The sequence below is a fragment of the Physella acuta genome, unplaced genomic scaffold (genome assembly GCF_028476545.2).
Source record: "Physella acuta isolate Inbredline_101_S28 unplaced genomic scaffold, ASM2847654v3 ptg002401l, whole genome shotgun sequence".
Taxonomy (NCBI): Eukaryota; Metazoa; Mollusca; class Gastropoda; family Physidae; genus Physella; species Physella acuta.
Window position 1 is genome coordinate 44,654 of NW_026733890.1, and position 12,441 is coordinate 57,094.

At 36.9% G+C, this 12,441-nt stretch overlaps 1 protein-coding gene across 1 annotated transcript; it reads left to right on the forward strand.

Annotated features, from left to right (window-relative positions):
- The first annotated feature begins 279 nt into the window (after positions 1–279).
- LOC131933202 (bifunctional protein GlmU) lies at positions 280–6,775 on the forward strand. Its single transcript, XM_059289997.1, has 3 exons — positions 280–435; positions 3,768–3,944; positions 5,464–6,775. Exons 1-3 carry the CDS (start codon positions 409–411, stop codon positions 5,710–5,712), a joined length of 453 nt encoding a protein of 150 aa, XP_059145980.1. The 5' UTR covers positions 280–408; the 3' UTR covers positions 5,713–6,775.
- The last annotated feature ends 5,666 nt before the right edge of the window (positions 6,776–12,441 follow it).

Consider the following 12,441-nt stretch of genomic DNA (forward strand, 5'->3'; position numbering starts at 1 on the left):
CAAAATATAAAAATTTGTATTACATAATATGCGTGTTATCCTCTAAAATTAAATTTATACCTAAAACGCCTTTTTTAAAAAAAAAATTTAGAACCATTGAAAACCGATCGCCAAAACTGAAGTGTAAAAAAGTATTGCAATTTAAACCGCTATAAATTCACACAAGATACCACTTTAAATGTATAACTGTGTTAATATCTAGACTAGATCTATATGACAACACAGTTATACGCGTAGTAGTATCAATCCGGACCAAAAACGAGGGCGTTCATCACACGTACTCTGCGATAGTGTGTTCCACTTGTGTAAATCACATTCCACGGTAAACGTTACGCACCGTACGGTGTCGGTTCATTTTTATTCACCCGGTCTCAGAAATTAGGTCACGTAGCAGACAGATGAACAGCCATGTGTGAACCAGACGTTAAAAACACGGTTAGTATTTGTTTCGTTTTAATTTGAGCTTTAATCACGAAATATTCGAATCAGTGTTTACTCAAAAACTTGGTGAAATTGTTTTATTTGAACATATTTTTATTGTGGTTTAGATAGTATACTAATGAATACATAAACCACCTTACACCACTATATAAATGTTATATTTATTATAAATAATAAATAAGGCAACTGGTTAGTATATATTATATAAACTAAATAGAATTACTAGTCCTAACAATGAACCAATGTAATAATTCATCGTACGAATTACGACTATAACAACAGTGCTATTAGTTAGGGATGTATGGTAGATGTACTAAAAGACAGGGCTTGCCTTGATAAAGGGACCAATTATACTCTAATCTCGTGGGTGTTTACTAGCAACTGGTTACTTGCGTTGGAATGTAAACTATGCTTGTTATGTTCACTTGTATATTTTAATAAATATAAAGATTTATTATATACTCGCCTATCAAATTACATACTCTTACACACCCATCCCACACATATATATATATAAATACCTATATATATATATATATATATATATATATATATATATATATATATATATATATATATATATATATATATATATATGCATGTATGTATTTATATATATATATATATGTATGTATGTATGTTTATATATATATTTATATATATATGTATATATATATATATATATATATATATATATATATATATATATATATATATATATATATATATATGCATATATATATATATATATATATATATATATATATATATATATATATATATATATATATATATATATATATATATATATATATATATATACACATACATACTTGAGGGGGTGGACGGTATGGACCTCCCCTAGTCTGTGACCTTCACACGTATATCTGTAATTAAACCATTTTTGTCAGTGCTCTTCTCCATAACAACTTTAACTCAGTTTTAACTTAACTAAAAAAAATTAAGTCATATCTGCATGTTCATAACGAACTGTAAATGGAATTCACCTTCCTGTGTGTCCAATGGACCGTTGTAATTCAAAATTGTAAATACTTGCACGCGTCCATCGTGAATACAGACAACTGTGACAATAGAAGAAAAATAACTAAAAACAATACACCGCCTCCCAATGTAGTAGCCTACTTGTAGCTGTAGATGGTTGAAACCCCACTCCGCTTTATTTTTAAAATCTGTCCCGTTTGCAGAAATTTGAAACAGGTATCACTCCAGTTTATTCAACTGTTCGAAAAATCATAAGTAAATAATATTAAAATTGAAACCGCGCTTCCTATCATCGTATACTTTCCTGTACACGTCAACAACCGACCCAAGCAAGGTTCTTTAGCCAGAACCACTGGACCATGTCCAGTGGTTCTGGCACCCACGTTACCAGACAAAAAGACAAGGTCGGTCCAGGGATGACCTAGGTCTCCAGCCCGGGTCCGGGTTCCGAACTCATGACTTGGACCACCGCTAGACCACGCCGTTCCACATCACGTGATACCAGACGGTGTCGATAGCCCCACTGCGAGTACACATATAGTTTTTCTTTTCTTTTTCTTCTTTGTTCATAAATGTAATTTCGGAAGCGATTTCTTCCTACTTAAGTAAATATTACGTGTCAACCTGTTATGCACCGTATAGGCCGCTGACTCCGATCTCAGTCTGCTTTTCTTTTTAGATTTGTTTCCATAGCCTTTCTCCAACCAAGAACAAACTACAAGGCAGCAGTTGTTGGATTTCGGAGTTTTTCTTTCCTAGAAGGGTTGCTGTCCCCAGCTTACAAGACTCATCTACTTTACCGACCCGACCACGCCGACCTCCAATATTTTTTTCTAACTTTTATTTATGTCTACACATCGTAACAGATTAAATTTCTAAGTCACGTTGGTAAAACTAAGTTTAAAATAGAGACATGATCTAGTTTTACCTTGTAGCCCGTAGATGCATACTTAGGCTTGTCATTTTAAACCCGCCTACCTCCCTCCCCCCCCCCCCCCCCACCCCCAAGATATTCAGATATTAAAAAATAGTTGACGACACCATGTAAAAAAATCCTACGTGTGAAATTTCAGAAATTCTGCTTTTTCTGTCTTGCGTAGTTTGTTGACAAATGTATTTCTTATGTTTAACCCACATTGGGTAAGCGTGTGTTTACGTCACGTGTGTTGAACGCCCACGTTACCACATTAGTGCGAGGTTTGTGAAATAGATGTTTTAAGTTGAAGTTAAGTTCCATTTCTGACCTTAACGATCCATATGACAGGTGAAGCATAGTCCACGTGTTTCTTGATCTCGGCATATATGTTACTGCTATGTCGTTACTATGCTATTTCTTTTTTAAATGCTGTTATTAAATTGTTGTTTTTATTTGTTTATTTTAAAACGGCCAATGTGAAAAAAGGCCTCCGTGCCTACTATTGTTACCGTAATTGAATAAATAAATAAAATAAATAAATGACGTGGTCAGCACCATGCACAGCCGCTTGTATTTTCCGTAGGGCAGGTACCCATCAGAGCTGGGTGGAATTAGGAACATCCTGCAGTCTTGAATCGGAACCGAGATCCGAACTCGAGACCTTCATTGGGTTCACACACTGGGTACAACAAACAGTGGGTACAACAAATAATGGGTACAACAAACACGTTATACAACAAACACTGCTTACAGTACCAAAAAAAAAACGGTGTAGCATGCGACATGAAATCAACAGCGACTACACAAATTATATCTTCTTTTAAAAGTAACTTTAAAGATAAAACAAAGAATGTAACGACTAAAAAACAAATCATCATCATTATGTAAATGTTTTAATTTAGATGATAATCAAGATGTATCTCCGTTTACGCGCAAGAGTCCAAAAGTTTAATGGCTTATTCGCGGGTTTTTTTAACTCTTGCATTTAAATATAAATAAATCTTAATTACCAATCAGTGTGTATGGGATTTATTTTTAATTAATATCATTTTTGTATATAGAAACAACATTTAGAAAATTCTCTGGCAGAGTAAATCTCCTTCAATAATTTTAGTCTTGTATCCATATCATCAGAAGATTTATTTTAAAAAATATGTATTAATTTCTAAGAGCATCCAAGTTGTCATTCTAAATGGCAATACTTTTTTACAAGCTTTTATTTAACTCACTTCCTCTGTCTGTCGTCAGTCTGTCTAGATCGAAACGGCCGAGCGAAATTGCAGGCACTTCTAACTGACAGATACGGTTCGTAATTGGTACGTTGGTCAAGACATGAAGACAATGCATCGTGACATTAAATTTGACTTAATTGGTCGCCTAATTAATTTTTTTTTTCTTTTACTTCCAGGAGAACTCCGTTATTTCCGGTCCACTCCAGTGCTACCCCCTGCGGCTCCACCCTGGGCAGGAGATCACAGGCACCCTGCTGGAGTTTGTTCGCGCCAACAACCTCACGTCTGCCTTCGTCTTGTCCTGCGTGGGCAGCGTGACCAAGGCACAGCTTCGGATGGCCGCTGGAGAGTTGGTACGGTGATGCTGCGAATAGCGTTTGCTGCGTAGGGCTCTCTGCTATCCCAACGCTATCTGCATAGGGCTTTCTGCTATCCCAACGCTATCTACATAGGGCTTTCTGCTATCCCAACGCTATCTACATAGGGCTTTCTGCTATCCTATAGCTCAGTCAGTCAGGAACGGACTTGTATTCAAGTGCTACATAGGGCTTTATATAGCAACGTGGTCGAATAGTAGAGCACCCGTCTGCCAACTCGAAAGTCTCGAGTTCGGGTCTCTGGCTAGAGCTCTGATGGGTACCTGACCTGAGGGAAAGTAAAGACGGCTGGGCATAATGGTGACCACTCTATCCCTTCATATGTCGACGTGTTAGAAGCAGATGAGCTCTACTTCACCTGCTCCTTGGACCGAATTGGAACTCGTTTCAGATTACACATTTTATAACTCGCACACTGACTGTGTCCAAGTGCTGCATAGGCCTTTATATGGCGATGAGGCCGAATGGTAGAGCATCCGTCAGCTAACCCGAAAGTCTTGAGTTCGGGTCCCTAGTTAAAGCCGTGGCACGTCCCTGAGTCCACCCAGCTCTGATGAGTACCTAACCTACGTTGGGTAAAGCAAAGGCGGCTGGGCCTAGTGCTGACCACACTACTCCTTCAAATGCCTACGTGATAGAAACAGGTGAGCTCTACTTCACCTGCCCCGTTCACTATTTAATCGCTCACTCAGTCAGAAGTGTACTGACTGTATCCAAGTGCTACATATGGCTTTATTTCTTTTACATAGCAACGCGGTCACGTGATGGGGGTAACACTACTGGGGTAGGAAGGGTCGGCGTGGTCGAGTCGGTAAAGCTCATGGTTGCTAAACCGAAAAGTCTCGAGTTCGAACCCTCGGGCAGATGAGGCTCGTTAGCTGGGGACAGCCACTCTTCTAGGAGAGACAACTCCAAAATCAAACAACTGCTGCCTTGTAGTTTGTTCTTGGTTGGACAACGGCTATGGAAGCAAATCCAAAAAGAAAAGCAGGCTGAAATAGGAGTCAATGGCGCATAACCAGTTGACACGTACCGCTTAATTGTGTTGGAGGCGTGGTCGAGTCGGCAAAAAGCTCATGGTTGATACATTTGAACAAAGTCGCGAGTTCAAACCCACTGGCAGATAAATCTCGATCCCCTTCAACGCTAATAATTAAGAACGAAGAAGAAGAAGACTGGGTAGGGTTGACACTAAATTGCCTATAACTTAATAAATTAACTATACGATACCTGTAGTCGTTGGCGGAAGGGGTGGCACCCTGAGTATCACCTGACCTAGTAACGCTACTACTCGGTCCTCAAAATGTATTCTTGAATTATTATTTTTATTGTTTCCGTATTTCTTTGACCTAAAGATCCGCTATTGAAATACATTTTTATTTATTACAAATCAAAAAATTCGTTTATACATATTTCTCTTGCCCTGTAGAACTACTATATCAAATGCATTGTTATTAAAATAAAACATGTATTGAACGTTAAATTTCTTTTTCAGATCCGCTATTTCGAAGGTCACTATGAAATCGTCTCCCTTGTCGGAACTCTCTCGGGCGGTGAGCGGGGTCACCTCCACATTTCCTTGAGCGATGAGCACGGGGAGGTCATCGGGGGTCACGTCATCGGTGACCTCATCGTCTACACCACAGCGGAAGTGATGATCGGCAACACCGCCGGGGTGGCGTTCTCACGACCTTTAGACCAAGAGACCGGATTTGATGAATTAGTTATAGAGAAAACGAAGTGACCATTATGATGAATTAATCATATGTCTAAGTAATTGAAATATTTAATAATCATCGACTATCGTTTTTTTTTATTGCAAACAATTTTTTAATTAACTTACGGAACATATTATGCTCAACACATATCACTGTTTTGGTGAAACTACTTAAAACATTCAAAATGTTTTAATATTAAAATGAGTATATCAAGTTATTAAATAATTAGCCATGATGCATGTATTAAATTACAAGATTAATTGAGATTATGAGCACACGCAGGGTTATGGTTCTTGTATGGGAGCTCATGTTTTGTTTGCGTCATAACGATTGTTGAGTAAACTAATGTTAATTGTTATCCATAGCTTTGTGATTATGTAATTTGAATATACATATAAATATTATATATATATATATATATATATATATATATATATATATATATATATATATATATATATATATATATATATATATATACCTATTCAGATCACTTTTAATTGTTTTATTTAATTTCAATTTTTTTTTCTAAATGTTTGTTAGACTTGGGGTGCTCAAGAACATGCATATTCCCATATTCCTAAATATACATATGCACATACATATTATGTGTGTGTGTGTATAATGTATAAATGCGCAATAATAAACTGTCTTGCATTGTTGTGCTACCCCCCCCCCCCTCAACGAAATAGGAATTTATATAGAAAACATACACTTCAACCAGTATGAAAGGAACACTGTACCCAAGCACTTTTAATTGGTTTGCTAAACTATGTATGGATCTATGTTGATCAGTATTGTTTGAACTTCCTTTACGGATATAATCGAATGATCGTTGTATTCAATACCAGAGAATTTTTAAAAAGATTAACGGACTTAGTTTACAATGTATGACACGACATAATTAACTGATTCCTTACAATATGCACACACACACACCGCAAATCGTTTTGATGAACTTTTGTATATGTAAACACGCCAATATAACTTGCGTTGTGATATTACACTTACCTAGAAAAACTGTTATAAAACGACCACATCAGCTTTTACAAACAGAAAAACCAATATCTGTATTATCATGTAAATAAAACAAGCAATTATGTTTATTTTCGTTGTGTTTTTATCAATGCCGGAGAATTCCAAAGAGTCGGCAATTGATTATAAGCCAATTGCAGTAATAGGTCCACAAAGGAACAGCGATCCCTTCTAGTGATTCTCATCACTCCCTGTGGAGTATAGGGCAACAACAAATCTCCGCCATTCCACTCTGTCTTTGGCGAGCCACCGTCATAGGTGCCACATAGGAAATGCGCACCTACCCATTCTAGCGCCCTTGGTGGGCTATAAAGTATATATATATATATATATATATATATATAGATATATATATATATATATATATATATATATATATATATCGCTTCCCTAGAACCAGACTGTTTTAATTCCATTTCTTTCAAGATTTATACACCGTTGTGTTCTAAATCCATCAATGAATCATGGCAAAAAAGTGACATGGAATTATCTCTCACTATTATTACACACCGCTTAAATTTCATTTCGTCAAGAGCTTAATATAGGAGAGAAAACAAAACTTCATAGCCTATATATCAACATTTTTGAAAAGTGGAGTCGGAACAGTGTGGCACTAGAAAAGCGACATAGATCAAGATTTCCAGCGGGTGCTGGGTGTATCTTAATGTAATTCCTGACACTCTCAGTCCCCCTTCACATTAACACTACTTTACTTTTGTCTTTTAAGATTTCTTATCGAAACATTCCCTAACGTACGAGAAAAAAACATGTCTGATGTAAGTTTACAGCGGGGTTTCATTCAGACATGTTTCTGGGGGTGGGCGGCAGTGCCCTCGAAAAACGTCCACTGCCCTACACCCTAAAAATTGTAAATGTCACCTCCCACTATCCCACCCCCACATACACATACACACCCCGGAGCACAAGGTCTTTGATTAAAGGTTAGTTGCTGACAGAAATACACTAACTTTGTCCTCGCTTCTTTGTACTCTTCCTGGAGAATTTAATAACAACTTACTGACATAAAAGTGGTAAAAACAAAGTGGGTTGTTTTGTAACATATATATATATATATATATATATATATATATATATATATATATATATATATATGAGATTCTCTCATATATATTTTTTCATACATAATATTATATCTATATATAATTTTTAACGGCTATAGCTACGTATAATGCATAGAGCCATAGCACCAACACTCGTAACACGAAATTAAATCCCAAACTAAACGAAACCTTCTAATACCTGCTAATTGAGTATGTCACTATGCTTTACGTCTTTACGACAACAGGGTTATTATGTAAGTCTAGATAAATGGTTAAACATCTTTTGTTTTATCTTTCGTTTTAAAAAAATCTTACATAACTTATTTTTGAAAACATAAAAAAACATGTTCTTTTTCAAATGTCTTTTAAAACTTTATGTTTATTTGTTACAAAAAAAAAGGTATTCATTTTCAAAATGCACTTAATAACTCATTGTTACATAAAACTCCATGTAAACTAGAAAGGCATGAGGCTTAAGATTTTTTTTTTTTTTCGCTCAAAACAAACAAAATAATGCAATTAGAGCTAGACATGAAAATATTTTTTGGCGATACTTTTTTTATATTTGTCTGGCCACTAAAGTCACGTCCGCCAGTCAGTTGGTTTACATTGTCAGCTTTCTTGGCGTGATTAAAACCTATGTGTCTTTAAAATGTGGCATGGCGGCCCGTGACACATTTTTTTAAAGTCACATCTGCGCTCTGGGAGGCCTCATATACATTTTAATTCTGAAACTAAAACAGCGGGGGAGGGGGGGGGGGGGGGGGGGGGGGTTGACGCAGACCGCACCGGATGACGCGAGAATAAGATTTCTCTCGGTCATTTTTCTCTGGGTGTGTGTAGGGGGGGGGGGGGGGGGAACACCAGTAAAAGTATATATAAAAATCTTTTTTAAAATTTCATTTTTTTCCAGTGAAGGAAGGGCAGTGCTTGTTTACCCCATTCTACGTCGTAGCCGTATTTCAAAACAACACACAATTAAGTAATAATAATTATTCTACTGCACCCCTCGTTACGCCCCCCCCCCCCCCCTTTTCGACTGTTAGGCTCTGTGCTAGGCTGTCTTTGATAACCAAACCAGGTGTTATGTTGATGCCCACACCAGGTGTTATGTTGATGACCACACCAGGTGTTATGTTGATGATCACACCAGGTGTTATGTTGATGACCACACCAGGTGTTATGTTGATGACCACACCAGGTGTTATGTTGATGCCCACACCAGGTGTAATGTTAATGACCACACCAGGTGTTATGTTGATGACCACACCAGGTGTTATGTTGATGGCCACACCAGGTGTTATGTTGATGACCACACCAGGTGTTATGTTGATGACCACGCCAGGTGTTATGACCACACCAGGTGTTATGTTGATGCCCACACTAGGTGTTGATGACCACACTAGGTGTTATGTTGATGACCACACCAGGTGTTATGTTGATGACCACGCCAGGTGTTGATGACCACACTAGGTGTTATGTTGATGACCACACCAGGTGTTATGTTGATGACCACGCCAGGTGTTATGTTGATGACCACACCAGGTGTTATGTTGATGACCACGCCAGGTGTTATGACCACACCAGGTGTTATGTTGATGTCCATACCAGATGTTATGTTGATGACCGCACCAGGTGTTATGTTGATGACCACACCAGGTGTTATGTTGATGACCACACCAGGTGTTATGTTGATGACCAGACCAGGTGTTATGTTGATGACCACACCAGGTGTTATGTTGATGACCACAACAGGTGATATATTGATGACCACACCAGGTGTTATGTTGATGACCACATCAAGTGTTATATTGATGACCACACCAGGTGTTATGTTGATATCCACACCACGTGTTATGTTGATGACCACACCAGGTGTTTTTGGATGACCACACCAGGTGTTTTGTGGATGACCACAACAGGTGTTATCTCGATCACCACACCAGGTAATTCTAGAATAAAAATCTTCTTATATCTAACACACATGTAGATCGTACATCTCATTCTGACAGCTGCTCGGTTATAAAAAAAGTAAACAACTCCACAGTTCGTCTCTGTTGAATGCTGCTGTTACTTAAGCAGAAACCACCCTGTTTGCAATTTGATCTCTGTGTATGAGAAGCCCGGCCAGAAAAGTTTTAATTGTTCTGGCTACTTACAAGTGTGACATTTAGGCCTACACTTTCAACACAAATGGTATAAACATTAAATAACTTCAAATGCAAAACATATTTATTTTCAAATTTATTTTACTCACAACTAAATATTTCAATGGTAAACAGTCAACAATATTGTGTGAATAGTCTATCATTGTTGTACAAATGTCAAGAAATATGAGCTATCAACAATGTATAACAAGTATTAACAACAATTAGAGATTATATAATATATTATAACAATCACCATCAAGACTCCAACAGTATCAGAAACTTGAAAAAAGTATTACTTTTTATTTTACTTTTAAAAAGTGTAGAATATTTAGACGTCACTTACGTCTATATTTTCAAGACAAAAAATGGCCCAAAAAAATATCACATTCAATATAGTAATACATTTAGCCTTATAAGAAATGTGATTTTATATGAAAGACAGTTCAAGATAACACATACTATTTATTAAAGAATGTTTTATTCTGACTAGATATACACTAAAAAAAAACTGGGACAGCGAACTTTACTTTTTTAGAAATAGCTCAAAATTATTTGAAAGCAAAATAAAAAACGAAAACACTTATTTTTTATAAAACTTCTTGTAAAAATCTGTTCAAAAGTGATGACTTAATGAAAAGATATTTAAAACATTATTTGTTAGATAGTTGAAACACACTTGTAGATATGTGTACATACATATCAGACCCTTAGATATGTGTACATACATATCAGATCCTTAGATATGTGAACACGCTTAAGAAACCCTAGCTAAAGATTATCAAAGACCCCTGTAAATAGTGTATCAAACAAATATTTCCATCTTGAAGGGATGACGTGGTTGATGACCTGAAAGTCTCAAGTTCAGATCCAGGGTTCAAGTTTGTAGGACATCTGAGTCCACCCAGCTCAATTGGGTACCTGATTACACAAGGTCATTGAAACAGATGAACTCTACTGCCTCTGTAACATGTCTTTGGCTCAATATGGAAATTAAGATGTGATGATTTCTTCATCTTGCGGTTATAAATATTTCAGGCTCTTAAAACTTACGGGACCCTGACCAACCTTTAACCTATCATGGACTACGAGGTGTAGAACTAAAAACTACGTAAGACCCGAATAATATTTAACCCCTTATAGCACTGGTCTTTAATTATTTTGTTATTCTATAAAGCAAAGTTCTTCATTAAAAAAAGCAACATACAAACAATATCACATTTGTTGAGACAACAATTGGATTATATAAACTTTTTTTTTAACATTATTGTACAAATATATGTATAATATATATAAAACTGAAAATATAAAATTAAATAACTCAAAACAATGCTGCCTTTGTTTTCATACAAGAAAATGGGGAGGGGGAGTATAGAAGGAAGTTTAATGAAACAACTGGCATGTGAATGTTTATCAAGGGCCACGTCAACATCTATTTGTCAACATCTATTTACATACCGGTAATGATTAATTATTTACCAGAAACTACAATCAAATCAAAATAATTGAATCCATTTTAAATTGATCAACGGTATAAAACGTGATACTAATATATTTTTTCATTTTAACATAATTTTACATATCATATATATCCATCTTTTAAAAAAAATGATTTCCACCTTCTAAGCCAGAACATTATTGTCCAATTCATCAACAGTACATTTATATTAAGTTCCATAAATAATTCTTCACCAGGCTTGCAGCTGCCATACCATAACCATGACAACTCAGGATATGACTGATTCTGATTGCCATTGAAAGCCATGGTAAATTCAAGCTAACCACTAATTGTCTTACCAGTTTCTCCGAACTTCTGAACAAAATTATTTTTAAAAAAATGTTCTTATTCCAAATCCATTCTTAACTCTTCCACATTATCCCTCCCAAAATAATTCATCTCCGACGAAGCCTCGCTCACATTACTGCCGTTGTAGATACTACTGTTGCTGGAAAAACTTCCGTCAGATGATCCACAAGAGTCAAGTTTAGCAGACGCGGGCCGCGGCAGCTGCTGTGGCAGACACAACAACCGTCATCAACGAGGGGCTATTTTAGGTCCAGAGCTTGACGTCAAAGCATTGTTTAAGACATTTTTTATAAAATCTCTGTTTTGTGGATTTTTAATCACAGATTTCAGAAAAGTGAGAGCGTCCGATCGGAACTGTTCCAACTCTCTCTGCAGTTCCTGATTACGTTTTATCAAGTTTCCTGTCTTCATAGCCACCTCCCACAACCCAGATTTCTGAAGCGCATCGGCCGTGCGCTTGAAAGCGGTGTTCTTTGTTGGGCAGCATTTTTGTGTTGGCTTTTTGAACCTGATTGAAGAACCACGCATGACGCCGTTGTTCTTGACTTTAGCGCAGACTGTGGAATAACCGGTTGCCAAACCGGGCTGGAGCCGGCTGTACACAGGCTGCAGACGAGACTGCCAGGATTTGTTTTGTGCCTCCAGTAGGGTGGGGGACAGGGAGAGCATGGAGGTATTGTCGATGTTCTCCAGGGGAATAGGCAT

Bases quoted from the DNA above. Each gene is read 5' to 3' on its own strand.
- LOC131933202 (XM_059289997.1), top strand. From the start codon at position 409: ATGTGTGAACCAGACGTTAAAAACACG. The intron at 436-3,767 runs GTTAGTATTTGT...TTTTACTTCCAG, and splicing joins AACCAGACGTTAAAAACACG to GAGAACTCCGTTATTTCCGG. The intron at 3,945-5,463 runs GTACGGTGATGC...TTTCTTTTTCAG, and splicing joins GGATGGCCGCTGGAGAGTTG to ATCCGCTATTTCGAAGGTCA.